Source organism: Gigantopelta aegis, chromosome 8, assembly GCF_016097555.1.
Source record: "Gigantopelta aegis isolate Gae_Host chromosome 8, Gae_host_genome, whole genome shotgun sequence".
Lineage (NCBI taxonomy): Eukaryota > Metazoa > Mollusca > Gastropoda > Neomphalida > Peltospiridae > Gigantopelta > Gigantopelta aegis.
The window spans coordinates 44365417-44380528 of record NC_054706.1 but is presented as its reverse complement, the minus strand read 5'-3'; the positions used below and the strand labels follow the sequence as shown (position 1 = coordinate 44380528).

Sequence of the window (15112 nt, the reverse complement as noted above, 5' to 3'; positions counted from 1 at the left end):
TCTAGCAGGAATGGGATTTCAGAGATAAAGAAACACAAGTAAGATTACACATTGTATCGAGTCTGTTAAAACAGTGTTACACAGTGTGGTTTTAGCAGGAATGGGATTTCAGAGATAAAGAAACACAAGTAAGATTACATATTGTATCAAGTGTTAAAATAGTCTTACAAAGTGCATACATCTGGTTTTAGCAGGAATTTTAGATATCAGGAGCAGATTATGCTTTAGGTTAAGTAGTTTCCGAAACAATATGTAAATGTTTATAATTTGAAATTATAAATTTTACAGGATACCTCAGAGAGAGAGAGAGAGAGGGAGAGAGGGAGGGAGGGAGGGAGGGAGGGAGGGAGGGATGGGGGGAGATGGAGGGACAGAGAGAACTGGAGGGGGGTTTCAGAGCAACTAGAAAACCCCCCATAATCCACCCTTGGAAATGAAGAAACTAGATTCATTATATCTTGTCTGTTGAAGCTAAAATGTTACAAAGTTTACATCTGTAGTTAGTTGTAGCATTAGAAATAAAGAAATTAGTGTTACAAAGTGTATAATGTGGTTATAATGTATTAAAAATGTATAACAAAACAAAACAATAATATACATTGTATACATGGTAGTTACCTCATCCTTTTACCAGAGATCCTTCTAGTTTGACCTGGTTATTGCAGTCGTTGAATGACTCAGTACTGCAGGTGCCCTTTTTATACGCCAGTCGTATTATGGTATGGCGATGTCCATCCATCTGTCCATCTGTACGCCTGTCCATACATCCGTCTGTTAACTTTTTCTTGTAGGAGGGGGCATGTGCCCCCACTTTGTACCAGCAGTGATGGTTTTTATGTTTATGTGTGTGTGTGTGTGTGTGTGTGTGTGTGTGTGTGTGTGTGTGTGTGTGCGCCCCACTTTTTGGCACCTTCCTACGCCTGTGTCAGTCATGTAATGGAAAATGAAGTGGAAATTATTTGATATTTAAATTTAGTTTTTTCTTTTGAAAAAAATTAAATATATTTATTTTTACAAATTTATATTGTAACTTTATCACTAATGTAGTTCTAATGAAAGTGTTCCTCTTTAAAACAATGTTCTAATTTACTTCCCGCTGCATTACATGTAGCTTGTAGGCATAGCTTTCTTCACTTTTATTATAAGCCACAATCAGAAGAGATCCTAGGGAGACACCTCATCATCCACAGGTCTTAACTAGCAGCTACTCTCGGCCTACTAAAATCCAAACCTATACGTAGCTCCCTACCTTTTATTTTTAGAACGACCATCAAAATTGCTCCAAACTTCCTTCATCAAAATGCACACTCATTTCCCTTTGGCTTAATCCTACGGGACATTCTAAATTACATAGCACCATACCACCTCCCGCCTGTTACCGACTACGGTTGGACTGCTGGTGCTCCCTTGCACCTGCCAGTGCAGGCGGTCCCTCCTTCAACCACCCCAACCCTTTCCTGTCCTGGACGGAAGAACTGGCTGGCTGAGGCCGGTAATTGTACCCAGGACAGGCGTGCACTACAACAGCTTGCTCTGAATATGCACATTAAACAATTTCCCAATTCCCAATTCCCAAGCTTTCTTCAGCCATTCAGCAATTGCTAAAATTTAGCTTATTAGACATGCCCATGGTTTAACTATATAGTGTACAAGATCAAAGAAACCAACACCAAAGCGTGGTACAAATGTTTTTATTGTTAAATATATTTTAAAGAATCACAAGTAAGCTACATTGTATCTAATTTTGTGGAATTAAATGTTACAAAGTGAATAGGAAATAATAAGACAAAAGTAAAGTCTGTTTGTATTGTTTAAAAACACCACTAGAGCACATTGAGTTATTAATGATCGGCTATTGGATGTCAGCATTGGGTAAGTCTTAAAGAGAAAACCTGCAACATTTTCCATTAGTAACAAGGAATTTTTATATACACCTTCTAAGACAGACGAGTTTTTTACCACTGGGCTATTCCCTCTCCCCTCTCTCTCTCTCTCTCTCTCTCTCTCTCTCTCTCTCTCTCTCTCTCTCTCTCTCTCCCCCCCCCCCCCCCCCCCCCCCCTACAATACATGTGCATTTCTGGATACAGTATGTTTAGATGTTTTTCAAGGCAGGTATTGTAGAGTACAAATGTGTTGTTTGTTGGATTGCAGGAAATAAAGAAGACATATTGTACTGACAGAATATGAACTCGCATTTAATAAGTGCCCCCCCCCCCCCCCCCCAGTTGCTGCAATCTTCCAATGCCTATGACTGGGTTGTGAACCCTGTACCTACCAGCCTCTAGTCTGATGGCTTAACCACTGTGCCACCAAGGCCAGTAATAGAAATAAAGAACTACAAGAATAAACATTGCATCACGATATACTGATGGAAAGAAATAAGGGATCACACAAATTATCAAATATATATATTTTTTTTTTTTAAATAATTTATGCAATTACAAAAGAATAGGAATAGTTGGGCTATAACACTAGAGTGTGTATTCAGTGACAACCTTTAAGTAGTACAATGTTTTAAGAATGAAAAACCCCAAAACAATAACAACCCAAAACCCATCATTTAATAACTATAAAATGTGGATTGGTAAACAGGCTGCAGGCCTATGTAAATGACTCACCAAAATATAACATTACATAATAACACATACATGTACTATAAATTAAACAATAACATACATGTTGATACATGTCTTTATTTCAGGTGGTTTCAAGGATTTGACTGGGATGGTCTGGTGAAAAGAAAAATTACCCCACCCATTGTACCAAAGGTAAATCTAGTTTTAGTGTTACCCATAGGATAATTACTATAATTACTATAATTACTATATCACCTTCATGAACATAGTCAAAGAAAGCAGGTGGTTAAAATTTTGTATCTGATTTGTTTCGTCCCTGGACGTTTCGTACACACTACCATTTTATAAACTAGACCCTGGTCATTTAGGATGCTTTTTATGTTGAATGATACAATGTATATTGTTTGGTCTCTCTTAGTTGTTTGCTTGGGGGATTTTAACTTCTTTTTTATATGTCCATCTATGATTGGGTCATATTATGGTATGGCGTTGTCCGTCCATCCATACAGCCGTCTGTTAACGTTTTCTTGTCCAGATCATATCTTGCATAAAAATGCATACAGGACCATCAAACCTCACATGTGGGAAGAACTTGAGATGGTGGTGTGTCACATACAATTACTAGGTTATAATTAGAACTGAATCATTCCCGTAACATATTCATTAATATCTAAGGTTTTCCATCAAATCCTGATGGGCATATCATGTACCTCACCGGTACTCTTGTTTTTCAAGATACTTCGATCAGGGAAACTTAGTCCATTTTAATTGTTTGTTTTTAAACCTCAAGCCAGATTGTGGTAGGAATGACATTTAATTCTTTAGAATTGTTTAAGTTTCTTGTTTCAGCAGAGATACATGTACACAGCAGAGATACATGTACACAGCAGAGATACACACACACACACACAGTTTATAGTTTATGTGTAGTTTACAGTCATGTCTGTGTTGTTGTTTCAAAAGAGATACATGTACACACGTAGTTTACAGTCACGTTTGTGTTGTTGTTTCAAAAGAGAAAAAAGAAAGAAATGTTTTATTTAACGACGCACTCAACACATTTTATTTACGGTTATATGGCGTCAGACATATGGTTAAGGACTACACAGATTTTGAGAGGAAACCCGCTGTCGCCACTACATGGGCTACTCTTCTGATTAGCAGCAAGGGATCTTTTATTTGCGCTTCCCACAGGCAGGACAGCACAAACCATGGCCTTTGTTGAACCAGTTATGGATTACTGGTCGGTGCAAGTGGTTTACACCTACCCACTGAGCCTTGCGGAGCACTCACTCAGGGTTTGGAGTCGGTATCTGGATTAAAAATCCCATGCCTCGACTGGGATCCGAACCCAGTACCTACCAGCCTGTAGACCGATGGCCTACCACGACGCCAGTTTGTTTCAGCAGAAATACATGTACATATGTAGTTTACAGTCACGTTTGTGTTGTTGTTTCAACAGAGATACATGTACATATGTAGTTTACAGTCACGTTTGTGTTGTTGTTTGTGTACATATGTATATCACGTATGTGTTTGTTGTTTCAACAGTCATGTTTGTGTTGTTGTTTCAACAGAGATACATGTACATACCGGTATGTAGTTTACAGTCACGTTTGTGTTGTTGTTTCAACAGAGATACATGTACATATGTAGTTTACAGTCACGTCTGTGTTGTTGTTTCAACAGAGATACATGTACATATGTAGTTTACAGTCACGTCTGTGTTGTTGTTTCAACAGAGATACATGTACATATGTAGTTTACAGTCACGTCTGTGTTGTTGTTTCAACAGAGATACATGTACATATGTAGTTTACAGTCATGTCTGTGTTGTTTTTTTAAGGTGAAAGGCCCTGCTGATTATGGCAACTTCGACAGTTACCCATCTGAGGTTGATATTCCACCAGATGAGACCTCTAACTGGGATGCTAACTTTTGATCGGACCTTCTGCACAAATCTACGTTCAGCATTATTTCAGTAGAAGAGACAACCGCAGTCTCTAGTGAAATCTTCATCAAAAAGAGCTGGCCTCTAGAGAAATCTATTTCATGGAAGAATATTAAAAGTACTTCTCTTCAGAATGTCTGCAAAATATTCTTTGTAGATGAGAAAAACAAACCCTCTAGAGAAATGTTTCTTGCAAGAAGAGAAACAATGGTCTCTTATTCCTGGTAGAACAGAAACCTGCAGTCATTAAAGAGAGAAACTGAAGAACTGTTTCCATGCAGAGCTTGAAATAGTACACTACAAAACGCAGTCTTGTTTTAGACCTAGCAGGTGAAATTCACCTGCTAAAACCATAAACAAAATCATAGGTCACCTGTTAAAACCGTAAACAAAATCACAGGTCACCTGTTAAAACCATAAACCAAATCACAGGTCATTTATCATGGGACAGATTTACATACGATATCTCATTTGCTGTTTAGCTTGTGATTCTTGTATAGTTTAATTCCATAATGCTCTAACACACATCTCGGAGGTTCTGATTTTTACACACTATCCCAAACCATATGCTATCTTATTTCTACAAGGCCATAGTTTTTCTTAGCAGGGCATATTTCTGTTGTCAACTGTGTTAAAAACAGTAGGCCATATTTTACTTCCTATTTCGAGCCCCGTTTCCCAATAAAGGATGAAAACGACAGTCGGTAGACATGTATTGTCTCAGTATACAAGAGAAAACTGCTGTCTAGAGTAAAGGTTCTTGGTAGAGAACAATATGCATCCTTTGCATTTACAAATTGTTTTTGTGGAAGAGAAAACAATTTTTGTTTCAAGAATTCCTTGCATAACTTACAGTATAACAAACCTTTGTGTGGATGAAACCATATTTCAGTTGATGTGATATTCAACACACAAAAAAATATGCTATCATCAGTGATAAAACCTTATTATTTATTTCATATTTGAATGAATGAATGAATGAATGAATGAATGAATGTATGATTTATTTTCTGCGATAGCCAATGTTTTTATTCAGGAATATGGTCAGTGATGCAGTAAGAGGGTTTGGCATTTCGGGGAGGGGGTAAACATAATTTAGCATGACCCCCTGCTCCTCATAAATGATATATAGCTAATCTATACCATTTCAGTTAATACATCTTAGCTTCTAGATTTTTATACACAGTCTAACCCACCATGGTACTATTAAAACAACTTTAATGACATGATTAAAAGTTTGTCCACTAATATGCAATTTTTATACACAGTCCAACCCACCACGGTACTATAAAAACAAGTTAACTGACATGATTAAAAGTTTGTCCACTAATATGCAATTTTTATACACAGTCCAACCCACCACGGTACTATAAAAACAACTTAAATGACATGATTAAAAGTTTGTCAGCTAATATGCAATTTTTATACACAGTCCAACCCACCATGGTACTATAAAAACAACTTAAATGACATGATTAAAAGTTTGTCAGCTAATGTGGCATTTTTATACACAGTCCAACCCACCATGGTACTATAAAAACAAGTTAAATGACATGATTAAAGGTTTGTCAGCTAATATGCCATTTTTATATACGGTCCAACCCACCATGGTACTATAAAAACAACTTAAATGACATGATTAAAAGTTTGTCAGCTAGTATATGTTATCATTATTTTGTTGGGTAAATCATATAGTGGCCATTTTGCTTATCATTTTTTTTTTCAAGGAATTTTTCCTCAAAATCAAATAATTATTATTATTGCATATTATTACAGGGACCTCTATAACTGCATGACTATAGGCCTATTTAAGAGAACAAATTATGTCCTTTTAATGTATTTTCATACTCTAGAATTAACTATAATGTATTTTTGTTAACAGAAAAATGCCAACAAAAATATCACCCTTTTTTAATATTTAAAAACATGTTTACCTTAAGTAGAATATAGTAGTCGAACCATTTTGATTTGTAGGTTTATAGCATATGACAATGGTATTGATTTGAGTACCAATTCTATTTAAGAATATACTATTAAAAGTTGTAGTGTAATCTTTAAACACAGATCATGGTTTTCTTAATTCTATCTTACATGTACATGCTTTATAAATTAATATTTTGAGAGAAAGCTGCTTTGTCGTCAAGAATGAATGTACTCTTTATTACTCATGTGAGTTGTGTTAACACTTTGGTCGTTTTCATTGTTTACAATTCATCTTATTTATTGAGTTTTATATGAAAGCCAAAACCAGAGAATTTATTTTCAACCTTAAATTACTACACTGTGATACATTTTGTAAATATTTAATTAATATACATATATAATGTGTGTGTGTATATATATATATATATACATGTATATATATATATATATAAATTGTATTTAGTTATTATACAGTTACATGTCTGTATGTATGATAGAATTATTACACCGTTTGTGGGGGTTTTATGTATGTATAGCTGTACATATATGTCCATGACTCCAGATTTTAAAAATAATTTATGTTTTTGTTAACCTGAAAAATTAGATTAGTCTTGAGTCAGGCTGTCTGTCCAATTGTCTGTTAATAGATTCATTCAATTGTCTGTTAATAGATTCATTCCAATTGTCTGTTAATAGATTCATTCAAATGTTATCCAACTTCTCAATTTTACACCTTTAAAGGGACAGAGTTTTTAGTTTGCTATATATATATATATAACGTGCTAATAAAGGAGGATTTTGGTTTTGAGTATTAAAATATTTATAAAAATAATGTAAATTCAAAATTAATGTAATTTATTTTAAACACAACAGTAATTTAGGGAATGCCAGGGAAGTGGGTTTATTTCTTTTCTGACATTGTTGTAACTGCTGCAGTCAGAATTACTGTTATAAATATGTTCATATAACTGAAATGGTTAGCTACATGGTGTATTTATTTATATTTTAATGTTTTAAATTTGGTGTATTTTTCAATACAGTAATACAGTGTATAGTGAAACCTCTCAAGACCGGATCATCTGTAAACCAGAATTCCCTCAAAACCGGACACTTTACTGAGTCCCTTTTTAAAAACCATGACAGAACTTAACCTCTCTAAATCAGATCCCTCTTGAAACTGGGCATTTGTCTTGGTCCCAAGGGTGTCTGGTTTAGAGGGGTTTCACTCTATATAAAAACCAAAATTATAAAACATCAACTGGCAACTGGCCTGGAATAGGAAGTGATGTAGAAAAAAAGAGAAGAGTTTGTGTAGAAGTTAATTTGTTTTAACAATACCAGCATATTGATTTATGAATATTAAGATATTAGATGTCAAACATATAGTAATAATGACATCAGAGAAAATATCCATTACATTTTTTCATTAGCAGCAAGGGCTCTTCTATATGCACATTCCCCACAGACAGAACAGCACATAATTACACTGTCTGTGATGTACCAGTCATGGGGCATTGGTTGGCTTGAGAGAAAAGAAAAATCAACTGGAGAATGGGTCCATCAAGGAGATTTGATCCTTTGGACCAGGCACCTTTGGGTGAGTGCTCAACCAACTGAGCTAACTCCCACCCCACAGTGAATTGTATATCAAAGTCCTATTACAGCAAACAATTTAAATGATTTTTCAAGGGTGGACTAAATGATTGACAGTATTCTAAGCCAAGAATCTTCTCTCTTTTTTTTTCTTTAACATTTTTTAGGGGTTTTTTTTTACGTGAAAGAATATATAAATTTTCCTTTGAATTTGTTTATAATCTGACCAACTGACAGTCCTCTACAATCTATATCCAGTGAAACCTCCCAAGACTGGACCTTCTGTAAACCACAATTCCCTCAAAACCGAATGTTTGGAAGAGTCCCTTTTTAAAAACCAGTATAGAACTTAACCTCTCTAAACTGGATCCCTCTTAATACCGGACATTTTTATTGGTCACAAGGGTGTCCGGTTTAGAGGGGTTTCACTGTATCACAGTATTGTCTGACAGTTGTGTCAAATATTAAAAAAAAAAAATCTTCCATGCTTTCATTCTACTGATTGAAATATTTCTTCTGTTTTGAGTGTTTTAATGCTACCTTTACTTGTATATACTTATACATTCATGTACATAGGAAATTACGGTACAATGTATCATGTAAATATAGTAATTTATATGTAGGTAAAAAAAGAAAAATATCAGTATTCATTTAAATACACTTGGTGTATTTGGTTCATGCAGCTTTTTCATGTAAATGTTCCAGTTATAGTGTATAAAATCAGTCAATTTGTAAAGTGACTGATTCACTCAGGCAATTTGTAAAGTGACTGATTCACTCAGGCAATTTGTAAAGTGACTGATTCACTTGGACAATATGTAAAGTGACTGATTCAGTTAATCAATTTGGAAAGTGACAGTCATTAGACTGTAAAATCAGTCTATCTAGTTGATTAGAGTGAATGAAAATTAATATCGGGTGAGGGGGGAATGAAGGTCATGTGTATATTTTATCATGTCTTTACACACATAGTAAATGGTTTTCATTATAATGCATGTTAAAAATGCAATTAAACTAAAAACAATTATTACTTTAATCAAATATATTAGATGTAAAATTCATGATTATTCTAGTTTAATGTAGAAAAAAAAAAAAAGAAGAAGAAAAATGACATTTCTTGTACAATTTTAAGACTTAAACCAGAGTTTGCTGCATTGTAATCTGTTTTCGACTAATCAAATCTTTTTTAATGACTACAAACTGACTTATTTTAAACCTTGACTGTAACATATCCAGATAGTTTTATTTAATTTAAACCACTGTTTAAAACTACAACTACAAACTGACTTATTTTAAGTCTTGACTGTAACATATCCAGATAGTTTTATTTAATTTAAACCACTGTTTAAAACTACAACTACAAACTGACTTATTTTAAGTCTTGACTGTAACATATCCAGATAGTTTTATTTAATTTAAACCACTGTTTAAAACTAAAACTACAAACTGACTTATTTTAAACCTTGACTGTAACATATCCAGATAGTTTTATTTAATTTAAACCACTGTTTAAAACTACAACTACAAACTGACTTATTTTAAACCTTGACTGTAACATATCCAGATAGTTTTATTTAATTTAAACCACTGTTTAAAACTACAACTACAAACTGACTTATTTTAAACCTTGAATGTAACATATCCAGATAGTTTTATTTAATTTAAACCAGTGTTTAAAACTACAACTACAAACTGACTATTTTAAACCTTGAATGTAACATATCCAGATAGTTTTATTTAATTTAAACCAGTGTTTAAAACTACAACTACAAACTGACTATTTTAAACCTTGACTGTAACATATCCAAATAGTTTTATTTAATTAAACCAGTGTTTAAAACTACAACTACAAACTGACTTATTTTAAGTCTTGACTGTAACATATCCAGATAGTTTTATTTAATTTAAACCACGGTTTTAATATGAAGTTAAAGTTTGTTTTGTGCCACTAGAGCAGATTGATCAATCGTTGGTTGTTGGATATCAAAGATATGGTCATTCTGACTAGGTGTTACAGGAAACCTACTATATTTTTCCATAAGCAGCAAGGTATCTTTTATATGCACTTTCCCTTAGACAGGATGGCACATACCACAGCCTTTGATGTACTAATCATATAGGGCACTGGTTTGGTTGGGACTATTTGAATATTAAATATATTTTATGTCAAAAAACGTGGGGTATGTTTCATTAAAGTAAGTTTAATGAATAGCATATTGTTGGGGAAAAAAACAAGGAGTATAAATATTCACTTTTTTCCATATCTGTAGTTACCATTTTTGTGACCAATATTTCATATGTGTCACAAATAAACCAATGTAAGCTGCAACTGGCGGGGGTGGGGGACATAACCCTTAACAGGGTTTAACAACATGGTGATGTTGTATGGTCGATGCTCAATTTAATACATTTAAAGTATTATAGCAAATACATGTGAAATGATCTGGTTTGTATTAAATTATATTCAGATTCAGGACAAAGTTACTCTTGATGATTTTAGGTTTATAAGATTTGCAATCTAATTAAAATTAGCTCCACTATTACATGTGGATCTAACAGCAGCCAGTTAGAGCTCATGTCCACCAATCAAAACCTTACTTGCAGAATCATGCCAGTGATTTAAAAATAATTTAAAAACATTCCGAATTATCCTGAGGGTATACGACATGTTTCGTGTGAATTATGAATGTCTTAAAACATGTTTTATTTATAAAATAAATAATTTGTAATGTAAAACTGAAGACTGATTTAGTTTTTAGTTTTTTTAATAAATAAATAATTTGTAATGTAAAACTGAAGACTGATAATCCATCCCGTACGTATTGGTATGGTTCGATGTACTGCGGCCACTAAAATAGACTCGCCCGATATTTTTAGAATTTGTATGCTCCCAAATAACATTATAAAAGGCGAAGTGTGATTGGTCAATATTTAAATTATTATTTACAGACGAAATGTTACTTGGACATTGCAGACTACGCAGTGTTGTTAGCAATCTAATTAAAATTAGTTCTACTGGTCTAAATAAGCCATTTATAATTCACATGAAACATGTCGTATACCCTCAGAATAATTTGGAATGTTTTCAAATTATTTTCAAATCACTGGTATGATTCTGCAAGTAAGGTTTTGATTGGTGGACATGAGCTCCAACTGGCTGCTGTTAGATCCACATGTAATAGTGGAGCTAATTTTAATTAGATTGTAAGATTTGTAGTTAAGAATTTCTTTATAATTTTGTACCCTTAGTTAAGTGAACTAGTCACTGTACATGTATATGTTTGAGATTACTCTATGGATTATTTCAAACTATATAATTATTTGGGGTTTTTAAAATTTGTTTGCTATTTACAAATAAGATCAAATTTTATTAACATATATAACTTTGAAGATTTTATTTTTATCTCAGTACAAATCACTGTTACACTGTGATTATTTTTAGCCATTTAGAGTGAAAAGGTTTTACATTTTACGTAACATTTTTGAAGTTAAAGTAAAATTTTAAGTCTAGTATTATTATTGTACATAATGTCACTATACAAAGATAATAAACATTGTTAATGCTATTTCTAAAATAGTATGGTTCTCTTGTCATTTGTCCACAGTGGCTGCTAGATGAAGATGAGGGCAGCCCGGTATTTACGAAAGTGCATGGAAACACAAAATTAACATGGATTCTGAGAGTACTTCTAAAGCAGTACATGTCTCCACAGGGCCTAACGAACATTCTTATCTTCTAAGTTCAAGGGCCATAACTCTGTAAAAATGAGTAAATTGCCATGAAAGTTAAAACTTTATCTGTAACAATACATGATAAAGCTAAATGCAAATTTTCATCTCTATCTTCAGGCATCAATTGTGGAAAAAAAAGAAGAAGAAAGAAAGAAAATCTTCACATCTCCCAAGTTTAAGGGCTAAAACTAAAAAAATGTGTACATTGTCACAAAAGTCAAATATGATATGTAACAAAAGATGATTAAGCTGTATACAACATTTCAGCTCAATATCTAGAGGTATTTCACCTTTCTGACATTCATGGGTATAATATTATATACCCTTGACAACGTTCAGGCGGATCTTGCTTCCTAGTGCCGACATCAATCAATACTGATCTAATGCTATCAGTTCAGGTGGAAAACAAATGGACACTTTGATGATTTTAACGACTGTTGGTATTCACAAATTCTTGCAGGACAAGACAATGCAAAACTGCCCTTCTAAATGTAGGACAAGACAATGCAAAACTGCCCTTCAAAATGCAGGACAAGACAATGTAAAACTGCCCTTCTAAATGCAGGACAAGACAATGTAAAACTGCCCTTCTAAATGCAGGACAAGACAATGTAAAACTGCCCTTCTAAATGCAGGACACAACAATGCAAAACTGCCCTTCTAAATGCAGGACAAGACAATGTAAAACTGCCCTTCTAAATGCAGGACAAGACAATGTAAAACTGCCCTTCTAAATGCAGGACAAGACAATGCAAAACTGCCCTTCTAAATGATGTCGAATCCACCGTGAAAGGCGTTTTCACTTCCATACATCCAACAGGTTTTCTATCTTGGGGAGTAGAAAATATAGTCGAACTTGTAGGATGGACGGTTTGGAGATTGAATTACTTGTTCAGGTCTACCTTGTTCAGCCCGTAGACCTATCTCCAGCTGTCTGCACACATCGCTTAGCATGATTGCTTCATAGAAAAAGTTTTTCAGTTTTTTATGTCCGATATTTGGAAAAAAGTCTAACATCAGCTTGTCTTTCTTTTCATTTGATCGGTATAAAACAGGACATCTTTTTCTCAAGAATATGGTTTCAGTAAACACGTTAAACGTTCACCTACATACACATTTAGATCTGTCGCGTTTCCCTATTTCTTTCAGTCGAGACACAAATTTCAGGCTTATATTTGTGTCTTCTCTCCTGACGTCGGCATCATTTTCTAACTGACAAATACCTTTTCCTGAATAATTTGTTCTTATCCAGAAACGTTTTCCGGTCATATTTATTTGTTGAGCTTGCACACCTAGTGAAGAATGAATCATTGAAATTTACTGGGTGTCTTGTGCGATTCTGTCTGCTCTCTTCCATCAAGCCGTCTGCTGGCGAGTCTGTGCTTGGCGTTGTCATGGCAGTCATATCATGATATATACACTGTCATACCTGTCACATCATGATATTCAGTCATATCTGTCACATCATGATATATACACTGTCATACCTGTCACATCATGATATATACACTGTCATACCTGTCACATCATGATATATACACTGTCATACCTATCACATCATGATATATACAGACATACCTGTCACATCATGATGTATACAGTTGTACCTGCCACATCATGATATATACACTGTCATACCTGTCACATCATGATATACACTGTCATACCTGTCGCATCATGATCTATATACTGTCATACCTGTCACATCATGATATACACTGTCATACTTGTCACATGATATACATTGTCATATCTGTGACATTATGATGTATACAGTCATACCTGTCACATCATGATATATACACTGTCATACCTGCCACATCATGCTATACACTGTCATGCCTGTCACATCATGATATGCACTGCCATACCTGTCACATCATGATATACACTGCCATACCTGTCACATCATGTCATACACTAGTCCCTGCCTGGCGGCATAATATACACTGTCATACCTATCACATCATAATATACACCGTCATACCTGTCGCATCATGATATACAGTCATACCTGTCACAGCATGCTATACACTGTTATGAGTGCGAGTGTTTGTGCGCGCACGTGTGTGTGTGCGCACGCGCGTATGTGTGTGTGTGTGTGTGTGTGTGTGTGTGAGCGCGCTCGTTATTAAGCTGCATATCAGTGGGAAATGTATTTTCAAAATCGGATACGTTTGGGGAAAACAACCCTACTGTTGACATTTGTATCCAATGTTTGGTAACATACATGTAGGTATAACGGATACATATAGTAATAACAGCAATGTTATTATTATGAGCTAAGTTGATGTTTGACGAATTACATTTTTGCTGAGATAATTTGCCATGGTCAGTGAAATGCATGAATGATAAAAAAAAAATTATTCCACCGAAAGATCTATTGCGTATTATCAGAGAGGTTGGCCTTATATACTTGGTCTGTATAATGCAATAGTACTTCTAGATTGGTGCTCCCCATAACATGTAGCAGTCGGCTTAACAATAATTATTTTACTCTTTTTTTCTTTTTATTTATCCCACTGCCCCCTTTCCTTTCTTTGCTTTGAATTCCGTCTCATTTCTTCCCGATCTGCAACTCCTCCTATCTTTCAACTTCTTTCGCTGTCCACCTCCACATCTTAGTCCTTGTCTCTCCAACCGCAACAGGTGCTTGTCTCTTGTGGCTATCCGTGCCACACGCCTGCCATTCCCCATTAGTTTTTAGCTGTGGGCTTAATCTGACCACTTCGGTGAGTATTCAGTAGTTACCTCTTGCATGGTTAAGGGGCCGTCCATAATTTTCAACATTTTCACGAGCGTACAAACCGTACGCGAGGGGTGGGGGAGGGGGTTAAGGACCAGCGTACACTTCTTTTGAAAATGAAAAATGTCAATCAACATTTTTCATTTGGGGATGTACACTTTTAGGAGGGGGGGGGGTCAAAAGTGTACTCATTGTAACACTTGTGAAAATGTAGAAAATTATGGACGGCCCCTAAGAGGAACTTGTAACCACCTACTATACACTCCTACTACCGGCGGTCGTTAGTTGGTGCCGTAGATCAGACCAGCTTTATTAGCGGCAGAAGACGAGGATGTCAGGTGGGTGCAGGGAAATACACAGACTGTTCCCGTGGAGGAAATTGAGACAGGTAGGCGATGGTGTGAACAGCTCAGAAAACTGACAGAAAGGGTCGAAACAGATAGAAATTGGCTGGGGGGTTTTTTGGGGGTTTTTTGTGGGTTTTTTTTTTTTTTTTTACATATTTTAGATAATTTTACCAAAGATATATTAAACCTTAGCAAGTGGTTTCAAAAGGGTGGTCTTATTAATGCAAAATATATAACATGGTC

General features: G+C 34.9%; 1 protein-coding gene across 2 annotated transcripts in view; it reads left to right on the top strand.

The window, feature by feature from the left end:
- The window catches only part of LOC121378889 (cGMP-dependent protein kinase 1-like), a 197613-nt gene extending 186987 nt beyond the window's left edge, over positions 1–10626 (top strand). For both annotated transcript variants that reach the window (XM_041507247.1, XM_041507245.1), the window contains 2 exons: positions 2703–2769; positions 4424–10626. In XM_041507247.1, coding sequence (XP_041363181.1) covers positions 2703–2769; positions 4424–4519 — 163 coding nt within the window. In that variant the 3' untranslated portion in view covers positions 4520–10626. The remainder of the gene's footprint in view (positions 1–2702; positions 2770–4423) is intronic.
- Positions 10627–15112: the final 4486 nt, after the last annotated feature.